Source organism: Perognathus longimembris, chromosome 28 (assembly GCF_023159225.1).
Source record: "Perognathus longimembris pacificus isolate PPM17 chromosome 28, ASM2315922v1, whole genome shotgun sequence".
NCBI classification, from domain to species: Eukaryota; Metazoa; Chordata; class Mammalia; order Rodentia; family Heteromyidae; genus Perognathus; species Perognathus longimembris.
The window spans coordinates 38,196,265-38,210,844 of record NC_063188.1 but is presented as its reverse complement, the minus strand read 5'-3'; the positions used below and the strand labels follow the sequence as shown (position 1 = coordinate 38,210,844).

The following is a 14,580-nucleotide window of genomic DNA, read 5'->3' as shown; positions in this document are numbered from 1 at the left end:
AGCCCAGGATGGAAAGTCTGGGACTCTTATCTCCAGTACATCACTCAGAAGAAGCCAGAAGTGGTGCTGTGGCTCAAGTGGTAGAGAGCTAACTTGAGCCCAGAGAAGCTCAGGGACAGGTCCAGGCCCTGAATTCAAGCCCCAGGACCCGCAGGGGGGGAGGTGTCTCTTAAGGTTTTTAATATCTGCATTTTTCAAAGATACTGCAACTTATACCAGTTACAGTCCTAGTTTTCCCATGAAATCTTGAGCAAAATTTGAGTAGTGATCCTGCTGCCTACCTAACTGCTATCACTTACTTGCTACTTAGGAGAAAATGTTGTATAAAAGTATTTTAAACAGAGAACAATGTCTTAACATAGAACAATGCTATAGGTTATGGCTGACTGAACATAATAAATAGTCATTCAAAGGTTGCCTGTAGTAAGAATTGATAAACACTATCGTATTACAGTGGATTTCTAACTTCCATGCTTAGTAAGTGGCATGTGTGTAACGTGCATGTTACAAACATTGCGAGAAGTTTGTTTTTACGGTTTTGGCATTCAATCAAAGGAGAGGTGCAAAATATTATGTAACAACATAAAGGGAAATATAAGGCATGAATTTAAATAGAAACGTGTTTATGGAATAAACTGAATGGAATGTCCTTATCAGAGCAAAAGAAACTTATTTTTCCTCTGTTTTAGTATTTATATCCCTTCATTTTGGAGATAAGTAAGCAAAATAAAGTAGCACAACAAATACTTGAAATTATGAAATTTGTGATAGCAATATTCTCTACTGCAGTGGAATCTGTTTTCACCATCTAAGAACATTTCTAAAACTTACTTAAAACACATTTCAATGAGGAAATTCTACAGTGTCTACAATTATTTGATATTTTGTGTAAGCTGAAGAGCACTTCTATTGAACTATGCTGGGAGGAAAAACAGCATTTATTTTTAACCTAAAAAAAATTGAAAATGGGCCCGTATACCTTGGTTTCCTTAGGAAATAATCTGCAAAACCCAGAGGAAAGAACTCTGCTAAGTGACTTCTAAAATCTGTGCTTCTTCCGAACTCTCTGCTTCTCTTCCTCTAGTACATGCCTCCCACCCCCAACGCACGCGTGCGCGCACGCGCGCGCACACACACACACACACACACACACACACACACACACACACACACACACCAGGCCTTATCCTCAAAGGCAACAGATTCTACTTAGAAGGTAAAGTACATGTTAATCTACCGAAATCCCTAACTATTTCCAGGTAAATAACCCATTGTAAATATCTACTCTGCAGGACTTTGAACTTCACCAAAAGGGGGAGGTGTTTCTCCCTCATATCTCTGACCTTTCCTCTTTGATTTTCCTTTCCTATGCCTGACCCTCTAGGTCCACAGTACTTGGACTTTTGCCTCCTCTTCTCCCCAACGCGCACCTCAGCGATCTGCAGCACACTAAAGCGTTTGGGCTAAGAGAAACGAGGTGGGGTTTCCTTCCCTTCCAACGCCTGCCTCTGGGTACCAGCCATTCCTAGGCGGAGCAGGAGGCCGGATAGTGCCTCTCAGGCCGCGTCTACCTGGCAACCTCAGGGGCTGACAGCAGCGGGGCAGAGCGGATAGACCTTGGCCTTTACTGCGCCACAGCAGGTGGGGGGTGGGGCAGTGGCGAACCGCGCCCAGCAGGATCTTGGAGAGGTTGGAGAGAAGTAGCAAAGGAGATGGAGCCGCAACCGCGCCCGGGACGGGAACTCACCTTCTCTGAGCCAAGGGCAGGTGTCTACTCTAAAACTACTGTCCCCCCTCCCCGCCGCCGCCATAGTGGAGCTGCCAAAACGCCGTAGCCACAACCACCAGCAAGCGAGCAGGCGGGGGTGGAGGTGGGAGAGGAGGCTGACAGAATCACGGCTACCGCCGCAGGCGCAGGCGATGTAAGACGAGGAGGCGGCAGCAGGTAAAGTGGCTTCCTAAGGAGAAGACTCCAAGGCCAGCGCGGTGACACCGATGGGTGCCAGCGCCATCGCAGCTAAGCGCCCACAAGTGCACTTTGCATCTAGATCCCGTTAGGTTTCTTTAGGCCCTCCTTCCTCTTAGCTCCACCCTCTCGCCCCTCTTTTCCTCACTTCAACTGGAGCCTCGATCTAGATCCTTCTACCCACCAATAGGGACATCGTACACCCACAGGACACCTCCCCCTCCCTCCCTTGCTTAGATCACCAAGGGGAAGTGAGGATGGTCAAGAGCAAAGGGCAAAAAGTGTGGGATGTAGATGCATTCATACCATAAGGACTCTTCCCTTGGAGGAGCTAATATAAAACCACTTTAAAAAAGTTTTAAGTCAAGTTCCCAGTATCTCCTAGCTGTGATGCTATTCAAGATTGAGATTGGAGGATCTAGGTACAAAGCTAGCCCAGGCAGCAAAGTTCAAGAGATTCTTAAAACCACTTAACAAGCAAAAACACAGAAGGGCTGTGGCTCAACTGGTAGAGCACCACCTTTGAGCATCAGGGACACCACCAAAGCTATGAATTCAAGCCCCGGGACCAGTGATAATAAACAAACAAACAAATAAATAAAAACACTTTTAAGAATGGCCAAAATCCCAGCACCGAGTGGTGGTGATCACTCCTGTAAGATGGGCTAACATTCTAAGGATGACGATTCAAACCCTTCGAAGCCATCTCCACCAGCAAAGTCACTGAGACTCTTATCTCTGATGAATTACCTTAATGCTCAAAGAGCTGATAGATTTCAGGGCCAGCACTCAGATCATGAGTTCAAGCCCCAAGACTGGAAAAAACAAGCAAACAAACAAACCCGCTACAGGCCCGGCTACATGCTGAGCATCTGGTGGCTCACTCTACCTACTCAGGAGGCTGAGATACAATGGCCACGATTTGAAGCCAACCTGGATAGGAAACCCCTAAGATTCTTATCTCCAATTAGCCACCAAAAAAAAAAAAAAAAAAAAAAAAAAAACAGAAATAGCAGTAGAACACTAACTTTGAACAAAAATGCTCAGGGACCGTGCCCAGACCCAGATTTCAAGCCCCAGCATTAAAATAAATGAAAATAAAAATGAAACCTCGGGGCATCAGTGGTTTGTGTCTATGATCTTAGCTAGCTACTCAATAGGCTGAGATCCAAGGATCATGTGTTGAAGCTAGCCCCTAGCAGGAAAGTTGGTGAGCCTCTTATCTTGAATTAACCACAAAAAAAAGAACAGAATTGGAGATATGACTCAAGTGGTAGAGTGCTAGCCTTGAGTTAAAAAGTTTAGGCACAATATTCAGGCCCTGATGGGGTGGGGGTATCTGGCTGGAAATCTATTAATTCCCATCTCCAGAATAACTCTGAGAAGGATCTTCTCATCTCATCTACTTCACTACAGAGACCAGAAATAAGTAGACTATTTGCTCACTGTACATTGTCTTCATGGCCTTTAAAAACCTGTTTCTCTGTCCAGCTACCCATGTAAGTTCCAGTGAACATATGTTAATGTCCCACTGGAAGAGCAGAATGGTCACAGATATTTCATTCTCACCATCTTTACCTTCAGCCCTTCTTCCCCTAAAAACAAAATACCTTAACAAGAGGTTTTTATTTAACTTTTTGTTTTTGTTTAGTTTTTCCCCTTGTGTCTCTGTTTGTGATTTCTGTACTTTTTGTTTTGTATGTAAATTTATCTCATTTGGGGAGGGGAAGGGGAAGCACAGAAATGGTGGGACAACAGGTGAGCTAATTCAGCAGTGATGCTCATTAGATACTATGTTGAAAATGAACTATACAACTTGTGAGGGAGGGAGTTCCAGAGGAGGAAAAAAATGGGAGAAAGGAAGCAAAAGAGGTTACACTGTTCAAAAAGAAATGTGCTCATTACCTGACTTATATAACCCTAACCCTTCTGTACATCACCTTTAAAATAAAAATTAAATTAAAAAAAAAGAAAACAGCATGATTTTTGTTTATTTTCTTGCTCTTTTAACATATCTACTGGGTGCATGTATACACATATAATATATTGTGGCTTAGTTTTGATAGATTTCATAGACACAAAAATGGTAAGTTTTTTTTTCTATGTAACATTCTGGGACTTAGTTCATTCAACGTTTTGTTTCTAAGATATATCATGTTGCTACTTGTAACTGTAATTATTTATTACAAATGTTATATAATGTCACATCTGTTTTTGCTAATAAACACACTTCCTGATAAAATTTATACGAAAGTTTCTCTCCTGGAAGCTCTCCTATACAGTCTCATTTCCACTTCTGTATTTCAAGTACATAATTAAACTACTAAGCTCCCTTACTCTCTAAAACCACAAAACACAATGATAAACCTTTCATATAAGATGCTATGACAACAGTTAAAGTAGGGGATAAATTCCTCCCCAAAGGTATATATTCTCTGCTAATCACAATAGAGCTACTCTCTTCCAGGGCAGTGTCTCACACCTTTAATCTTAGCTACAAGGAAGGCTGAGTTACAGAAGGTTGTGATTCAAGTCCATCCCAGGCAAATAATTAAAGGTGGGTATGGTTGTATGTGCCTCTCATTCCAACTATGCTAGACGTGTAAATAAGAGGGCTGCAATCCTGGTGAGCCCAAGCATAAAGGGCATGGCTCAAATGGTAGAATATCTGCCAAGCAAGTGCAAAGCCCTGAGCTCAGACTCCAATACTGTCAAAAAATGTTTTAGATCTCTTTCCCATCCGTGCTCTATATCTTGACTGTATATTGTACTGCACCTGCTTACTAATAAACTGCTGTAACCCTTCTATCTGCCTGTCATTGAATTCTTCATCTGAGTCAAGGACTGGGAGCTGGAAGGCAAGATGAGGACTCTGCCCCTGTAAAGGGACCTCCTTAGTCCTCACTCCTAGCAGCAGTAATAAATCCACAGAGCATACTCTTGTACTGATCTAAGTTTGTCCTACAGAGGTCACAACTACCAGCTCTTTCAGGTGTTAAGGATGACATTTTAAATACTTTGTACCCGCATTCTACTTTTAATGGGGTCCCAGACTTTCCAGTATTTAGAATGCACACAGAACAAAGGCCCCTGTGTGATAACTGCCACTTCATTATTATAATAAAACATTCTATGTAGTAGTCTAATGTGCATCCTCCCTATACTCAGCTTTAATTTGACTTTTACCTCCAAAATAGTCCATATTTGATTCCTACGCAACACAGGATACAGGACTCAGTTGGCTGGTTACAATATAATGACAAAAGTTAATTTCTAGGTCATCTTAAAACATCTCACTTAAAGTGTGGGACAAGATAACTTCCAAATTTAGCTGGCACACAAATCATTTGTATTTCACCTAGGAAGTTTCTATGGTAGGCCTTCTCTGAAACAAAACAGAATTTTATTGTGAAGTTTGTAGTTATTTAAAGGGCCAAAATTTTCTTCCTACAAGCTTAGGTGATTGTCCCTAAAAGTACCAACCAAATGGCTAAGAACAGCATGTCACCAAATGGAGTTAGGGTATTAACTACTATATCCTATCTATTATCTTCTCTTTTAATTTTATTATATTGAGCAGTAGACGGCATTTTTTCATGGAGTCTAAAGAGGAAGAATTTTTCACAACTTAATAAATTAAGTGCCCTGTTTCCACATTCAATATTAAACGATACCTCTGACATACAAATGAACAGTAATTCATATTTTTAACAGTAATTCATATTTTAAGAAAACACTTTTTTATAGATTTTCCCCTCATATTGGAAGAAATAGAATCACACCCTGTTAGTGTATTTACCTTGTTTTCCTTTAGCTACTTCTGCAGGATATTTCTTGTAATTTCCAGCAATTTCTTTGATAAGTAGAAGTTATACTAAAAGAAGGCCATTATAAAGTGTACAAAAACCACCCACTGACTTTGGTAACCTTGGGTAAATTATAGAACAAAATAAAACAATATAATATAAGTTTTGATAAGCTCTACACTCCAACCTTCTGAACTTGTTATTCAGAATTAGCCAACTGTTGCCAGTTAGGAATGCACAGCCACCACTGCCAAATCTTTGACTATTTTCATGAGACCTTTTCTTTGGCATGAAATTCCTATTTTAAATGTTTACAAGGAAAAAAAGTAAGTAATTGTTCAAATAAAACAGAAAAATCTGTGGGTTAGACCTAAGGAAGTATATATGCACTCAGGGCTATGAGGCCACTGCTTCTTTGAAATTTGTCTTAGAATGTTACTAGACTAGATCATGAGGAATCAAAAGTAAAACAGATGCTAACTTCTAAATAGTTCAAGGCTTTTGAGAAAATAAGCACAAAATACAACTCACTTCATTAAAATATTCACCAGATATGGGTGTAGAGCTTAAGAGTGTGACATTAACTCTATATAGGAATAGAACAGGTTATCTGGATATGATATGTTATCTCGCTTCCAAGGAATATATAGTTGATTGTGTAGGTTTGCAGTGTGGGGAGAGGGACATTGCAGGAAGAAGAACAGCATATCTAATGATGCTGCATCATGAAGTAGCGTGTTCTTCACAAAAATCTGTAAGATTTCGTATAAGTAAATTATAAAATAAAAGAAGGAACGCTAGGCATGGTTGCAAACACCTTCAATCTCACTGCTCAAGTGGCTAAGGAAGGGGTATGGTGAATTTGAGGCCATCCTGGACCACATAATGAGACCCTGACTCAGCAAGAGCAAAAAAGAAATGGGAAGATAAGGAAGTAGAAGATGAAATCAAGGTGTATATGTGCGACCAGGGGAGACCAGCAGTGCAAGCTGTGTTCTTTGATTTTATCCAATAAGCAATGGAGAGCTCATGGGGAACAACCTCAAAGTGGAAATAGATGGGAGGAACTGAGACCAGAAGAAAGGAGATCAACTGGGCAGAAGCTATAGTTCTTTCTGACCAGGCATGATAAAGACTTGAAGTATTGCAGTGAAAGTGTGACTGGAAAGGTGAGCTTAAAATAGTATCTTTGTGCTGCTACACAAAAATTCTGGAGACTAGGTAGTCTATTAAACAATCAGAAACCGAACAACCATGTTCTTTACACCTACCACACACACACACACACACACACACACACACACACATACACATATGTATATGTATATGTATATCTTTGATCTAATTTGAGTTGATGCTAGTACAAGGAAGGAGATAGGAATCTAATTTCAGTCTTTTGATGCCAATTCTGGGGCTTTCATTCAAGGCCAATCATGTTCACTTAGATTTTTAGCTCATAGATGATGCTCTGCCACTTGAGTAACATCTCCACTTTGGGTTTTTTGCTAGTTATTTAGACATAAGAATCTCAGGATTTTGTCTGTCTTGGATAGCATCAGACTATGACTCTCAGATCTCAGCCTTCTGTGTGGCTAGTATGATAGGCACGGTCCACCAGCATCCAAATAGTTTTAGTTTTTTGCATTTTCCCCAGAATCATTTGTTGAACAGGCTATTTTCTCATAGGGTTTTTGGCTCCTTTGTCAAAAATCAGATTAGTGTATCTGTGTGGATTTGTTTTGGGGTCATATACTTTGTTTCATTGGTGTTTCTGTCTTTTATTATACTAGTACTATCATGTTTTTGTTACTATGGCTTGAAGAGGATTGTAGGAGGAGTTTGAGACAGTGAACAATACCACACAGGAACTATGAATGAAGGTTGCAAAACTAAACTCATTGAAAGCTCTTAAGCAATAGGAGGAAGAAGAGATAAAAAAAAATCAAGAGTAAGCAAAGAGGCTCAGTCCAATTAAAGTACTATATAAGCATGTGTGAAATGCGATGGTGAAACCCAAAATGAATGACAGGATTGTAAAACAGGTCCTATATGGGGTGAGGCTATAATAGGATGGTAGAGGATGAGCAGAGATTATTAAAGAGGAGGACTATGGCTAAATTACTTTATGCACACGTGTAAAAGTGAAATCAATGAAGCTTATTGGTTTGAGAAGAAGAGTGAGTGATATAGGGGATGAGATGGATCAAGGTACCTTGTATACACATAAGAACATGTCAAGATGAAACCCTCTTGTGTAACTAGTTGATGCTAACAAAGAATTCAGGGAAAATTACAATTATTTATACCTAGAAGGCCCCCAGAAATTTGATTCTTGAGATTTTGGAGGTCAGGAATTCCCATGTCAAGGGACTGGCATTTGATATCTCAGGAGAGCCTTCCTGTATTCTCACATGACAAAATAGGTAAAAAGGGTAATGTATATTAAGTCCTTGCATGGCAGAAGAGTAGAAGATAATGAATTCCCTCGCTCACATCTTTTTTTTTTTTTTTTGGCCAGTCCTGGGCCTTGAACTCAGGGCCTGAGCACTGTCCCTGGCTTCTTTTTGCTCAAGGCTAGCACTCTGCCACTTGAGCCACAGCACCACTTCTGGCCGTTTTCTGTATATGTGGTGCTGGGCAATCAAACCCAGGGCCTCATGTATACAAGGCAAGCTCTCTTGCCACTAGGCCATATCCCCAGCCCCTCGCTCACATCTTTTTATTATTACCCTAAACACATCCATGGTGGCTCTGCTCTCATAACCTAATCACCTCTTAAAAGTGTCACTTTTTAGTACTATCACATTTGTTGGCAATACAATGTTACCACATACGTTTGGAAAGAGATTCAAACTATGGCAGTGTGTGAAACGTGATTCTACTTTGAACAAAAATATATTTAAGCCAAGAGCTGGTGGCTCATGCCTGTAAGACTAGCTACTCAGGAGGCTGAGATCTGAGATCATGGTTCAAAGCCAACCCAGTCAGTAAAGACTGTGAGAGTCTTATCTCCAGTTAAACATCAGAAAACTATGTAATGCTATGGTTCAAGGTGGTAGAGCACTAGCAAAAGAGCTTAGGGACAGCACCCTCACTCTGAGTTCAAACCACATGACTTCATATATATTATACATATATATGAACATGTAGACATAGCATTTGAATTACACACACATAAAAATATATCAGGACTGGGCACCAATGGCTCACACCTGTAATCCTAGCTACTCAAGTGGCTAAGATCTGAGGACCACAATTCAAAGCTAGCCCAGGCAGGAAAATCTATGACTCTTATGTCCAGATAAAACACCAGAAAGCCAGAAGTGAAATGTGTCAACAAAGTGATTTACATGATCCTTTTAAAGAAGTTGCATATTTGTTTTCATTGTATGGACTGAGCATACTTAATTTTACCAGTTTTCTCTGTTTATTTCAGAAAATTAAAGTATAGTTAGGCTCACAAGTTCTTTTCAGATTTGCTGCACATTTTGAAATCATATTGAAATTATCATTGCTAAACTACCACCACAACAGAAGAGTAAAACTAATATTCCACTAGAATAGAAATATTCTCTCATGTTGTAGATAGAAATCATCCTTCCTTTATTGTTCTAGCTTGACATCTTCCCTCATTCTTCTAGCTTCTGTAAGCAAGCACTGCAAATGAAATTTGTCTTGCAGAAAGCATATGAATCCTCTGGTCAGGATAACTTGCCACATAAAGTTGCACTAGCTTAGAGGCTAATATATTTGCTCTTTTATATTCTCTAACCGCTTTGGTTGCTGTGGAACTCCTGACTATCCTAGAACTTCTGACTCGTCTTTCCTCATCTTTCTGTGTTTGGGTCATCCTTAAATATCTTCATCATGTCTCTCTGCTTGCTCCCAGGTTCACTCTATTGCATCGATCTAACAATTCTGTCTTCTGCCTTAGTTACTGTTTCTGTTTTTATCTTTGCCCTGACGCTTGACTTGGACAAAATTTCTAGCAGCTTCAGTCTACATAGCTTGTCATTTTCCTGCCTGAACTCATGATTTCTAGTCTATTCTCTACCCTGTTTCACATTCATAGCTATCCTTAGTATTCAGGAAATAAAACCCTACCAATTAGGCTAGATAATGGAAAAAGTGGCATGGGAAACAGGAGCTAAGAATTCAGAGCTAAATCTGTCTTAGTGAAGAGTTGATTAGAAGCACACAAGCCCACCTTTGTTTGCTTTAACCTTCACATCCCCTGACTAAGTCGCAACATACAGTTAAAAAAAAAGAACCTCCCTTCCTTTGACCTTTCCCACTATCCAAAATGATTAGCACACTCTGGGAACAGGGCAAGAATTTCTTTCAAAAGACACATCCTTGGAAAAGAAACATTTGGTAAAAAATTACTCCTTTGGTCATAGTGGTCACAGAAGTATTTACAAACTAAAAAAAATTTATCATAAGGAAGGACACCTGGCTTAAGAGGAGCATCTGACAAACCCATCCTTTGTCTACAGGGAAGTTCAAGGAAAACATGCATCAGTGCCACAAAGACCTAGATTTAGTCAATTGAATAGATTTGATACCTGTTGGAGAATTAAAGTCTCTAACTAGTGGAAGACTTAGCCCCAGCGCAGTTACTCCGATGCCTCATTAGCACACTAATAGGTCCTTGGGAACACATTCCCAGTAAGGAGTTCCTTTGTGTTTGCGGGCTAAAGGAAGCCACCTTTTGTTGTGAGAATCTCCCTTCCCCCCTGCTTAGAGTCTCCTTGAGGAGACTTGCCTTTAGTGTTAGATTCTCACTGTAGATGGAAAGTCTCTTCACAAGTCAATGGGGAAGTCAAGATCAAAGTTGCTTAGCCTTGAGGAGATAGTAGCTAGAAGATAATTATAGTTTTACCTCGACTGGTTATAGTTCCTTGTTTTGATATCAACAATCTTTGTAGTCACTGCCTCCTGTAATAGGGAAAGCATTTGTATCTAGTTCCTTCCCTCACAGTAGTAACTTCCTCCACTTTTGTATTTGAGACAGATATCATGCTGTATTGATTTTTCCCTTGTAGTTGTGAAATTGATTTCTAACCCTATATAAACCCTGGCCCTCTTGAAATAAAGTATGCATTGGTTCACTTGCCTTGCATCCCCCGTGTCCTGACTACGGCTGCAGTTACCCAGGCCCAACAGATACCTCTGGGATAAAGTGGCAATGCAAAACAGGGGAACAGTGAGAATGATTGAATAGTATCTGGTTTTAAATATAAAGAACGTGCTTATCCGGGAGAAAATAGAAGTTTTAAACTCCCCTTGTTGTGCCAAGTCGCAAGACCACCCCCAAGAAGACCACCAAGATTCAGACACTCCGAAATGCAAAAGCAAGGCAAGGCTTTATTTAACGAGCTGCCAACTCGGGCCTTGTCCTACCCACCGACACAGCAGAGGTTAGGAGGAAGCCTCGAGCTGTGATTACACATCGCTTATAAAGGCAAAGAACAAGGTTACAACAATCAGCTGTGCAAGCAAGATTAGAACACAGGTACAAATCTGATTGGCTCAGGGTTCGATTCTAAAATGGGGTTCACGTGGTGGGGCCTGACTTCAAAGTCTGGCACCTCATTTCCCCCTTTTTCTTTTTGGTACCTTGGGAGCCAATCATGGCTCCATTCTGTCCATTTCAATGGCTTGCATGTCTAGTGGATGATATAGAGGTAAGGCATGGGCCAGTAGGGCCAAAAGTAGTATCCGAAAATAACTCTGGTCCCTCGGTTTTAAAGGGGGGCTGATGGGTGAAGATCATCCATCTTCTGTAATTTCTTCAGGCTGACTCAGGGGCGTTGACCTTACCTAGCCAGGAACCTATAACCTTAGTCTACTTTACCAAGGGACTGCAGCATTCACCTCACTTTGGAGTGAGCTGCCAAAATAACATTAGACTTACAAACAACACAGAAATGACAGCGCAGCATAGTGAGGTCACTCCCTGCCACCTGTGGGTGGCTTGGGCTGGCCCTACGTCCACCCCATCGGCGGCTGCGGGTCAGGACTTGGAGCTGATGCGTCCGTGTCCTGGGCTGTCAGCGCCGGCGAGTTGACTGGGCAGGACCCTCCGTAGCGGAGGGCACAGCTGAAACATTTTCCTCAGAGTCCTCCTCTTGTAGAGTTAACTGGGGTGGGGAGTATGGAGCAGGAAACATTTCCTCCTCCGTGCTTCCTCCCTGGAGGACAGGTGAGTACAGCTATCTCCTTAACCTCCCTCCAGTGAGCTAGGATCAAGTCTAGGGGGCTAGATGGAGGTCCTCAAGATAGAACGTTATCCATAGCTCTGATCAGATGTTCAGTCCAAAAGGCTACAAGAAACAAAACAATTAATACAAAAGGAGGAAAACACACAGGCCTGAGAACAAGAAAAGCTACGAGTTGGAGATCTCACAAGCTGGCCCACAACCTCCTACGAGGGTGCAGAAGGAATGGACCCGAGTTGGCCCACAACCTCCTGCAAGGGTGCAGAAGGAGTGGACCCAAGTTGGCCCACAACCTCCTGCCAGATAAGCAGAAGGAGCAGACCCAAGTACAAGGTGGGCGGGTTGAGTCTCGTTTAGGAGGCCCTCCTGGTCCGGTCAAAAACCAAACTGACTCGCGCCCTACAAGTATAAGCAAAAGACAGGACAAGACAAATGAACAGCGCTGTTTTCTTACCTTCGGAGTCTGGGATCTCGGGGTCTCTGGGGCTATCCCGGACGAGCCCCCAAATGTTGTGCCAAGTCGCAAGACCACCCCCAAGAAGACCACCAAGATTCAGACACTCCGAAATGCAAAAGCAAGGCAAGGCTTTATTTAATGAGCTGCCAACTCGGGCCTCGTCCTACCCACCGACACAGCGGAGGTTAGGAGGAAGCCTCGAGCTGTGATTACACAGTGCTTATAAAGGCAAAGAACAAAGTTACAACAAACAGCTGTGCAAGCAAGATTAGAACACAGGTACAAATATGATTGGCTCAGGGTTCGATTCTAAAATGGGGTTCACGTGGTGGGGCCTGACTTCAAAGTCTGGCACCTCACCCTAGCCCATTTTAGTCAATATAGAGAGTTCCAAGGGAAGACCTCCTGGTGTGTATTTTCTCTGTCATCTTTTATTTGCCCTGCATTAGATGATGGATAAAATATTTGCCCCTTCCTACTTCTAAGTATCAATTCAAATTTTGTGTGTGACACAAAGTTCTACCCTCCAGGAAGAGGTATAAGGCAACAAGTTAAGAATCCTACCCCCAGATCCTCCTCAGCCTTTCCTCCATTGACATCAACACCCTCCACAAAGCATAGGGAAGAAGAAAATTTCATTATCAAATAAACATATACAAGTTATGCGTACAGACAGAGGCAATCTGAATAAGACAGCAGTCAAAAGACAAAACACTGACAAACCAAAAGTTCTTAAATAGCTTTATTTTGTAATTCTAGAATCAGGAAATATTTCATACCATAAGAAAGAGCAGAATATTTATAAATAAGGAAACCCTAAAGATAATGAACAAATAATGGATAGTTGTTTCAAAGTTCCTTTGAAAATTATTTCAAAAGAAGATAAAACAATAGAAAAATAATGCATTGGCCAAATCAGCTTACTTCAGGTTACTTTTATTTTCTTTAGTAAGGGTTATCATGCTAACAGAAATTGGTAGGACAAAGACATTTGGCTATTATCTCCTAATTTCTGAGAGGTCAAATCAAAAGTTTCCATCTGGTGAAGATTTAGTATCATAATGAGGCTCTATGAATTACTAATTACTAAAGCTTCTTTTGCTGACAACTATTGACTTTTAGGCACATGAATTAACTAAAAGCAGTAGGAAAAAATGGCATCTCTTTCTTCATTTTTTTGGCCAGTCCTGAGCCTTGAACTCAGGGCCTGAGCACTGTCCTTGGCTTCTTTTATTTTGCTCAAGACTAGCACTCTGCCACTTGAGCCACAGTCCCACTTCTGGCTTTTTTCTATATATGTGGTGCTGGGGAATTGAACCTAGGGCTTTGTGTATAGGAGGCAAGCACTCTTGCCACTAGGCCATATTCCTAGCCCCTCTTTCTTCATTTTTGAATCTGTCTTTGTTGTAAACTATTCACTTTGCAGTCAGCATGGATTCCAAGAAGGACAGGACTTACTGATAAGATGTTTACAAGAAAGGATGAAGAAAACTGTCCTCAAGGAAAGCTGCAGCACAGCCTTCTCAGGAAAACTCACCTACCAGGCAACAATGACTACTTATCTTGACCGGATTGTTCCCCTCAAATGATGGCAGCATAACAACTTGTCCAGACCACTTCTCAAAACAAGGACTAAGATAATAACCCACCCAAACTCTACTGTGACTTTATTTAGTAATTATGCATATCTGTCTGCTTTTAGCCTCAATGTTTTATGTATTTAAACCAAAAGCGCATGTCTGTACACAGAAGAAAGGTAGAAGTGTTCACTGTGCCTCTCACTAGGGCAGCCTATGCCATGTAATACCCTTCTTCCTCTGCCCTTCATGATAACTGATCTCTTTGTTTGACTTGAAAAGGTGTGTGGCCAGACCTAATGTGTGGATCTCTTGAATTTGGGCATGAGTCAGGAATTACCATATAGGAAATGGTTCATCATAAGAGCCCTGGCACCTGGAGAAAGCCTCATTTATAAGGAAAAAGACTAACTTCGTTATAGTACTTGGGACACACAGTTAAATCTACATATGCATATTTCTTGGCTTTAATTTCATCCTTATAGATTGTTACACTATGAGCACATATAAATTATAATAATTTTGGCAAGTAGACAGATTAAGAATGCCTCCA

The 14,580-nt window shown here is 41.2% G+C and overlaps 2 protein-coding genes across 3 annotated transcripts in view; one reads left to right on the top strand and one right to left on the bottom strand.

The window, feature by feature from the left end:
• Nucleotides 1–1,811, bottom strand: part of Zmat1 (zinc finger matrin-type 1) — a 44,639-nt gene extending 42,828 nt beyond the window's left edge. The window contains exon 1 of the mRNA XM_048336966.1: nucleotides 1,748–1,811. Within this exon, the coding sequence (XP_048192923.1) occupies nucleotides 1,748–1,811 (64 nt within the window). The remainder of the gene's footprint in view (nucleotides 1–1,747) is intronic.
• Bex5 (brain expressed X-linked 5) overlaps nucleotides 1–14,580 on the top strand; it is an 851,362-nt gene that overhangs the window by 303,924 nt on the left and 532,858 nt on the right. The gene's annotated exons all lie outside the window — the stretch shown is intronic.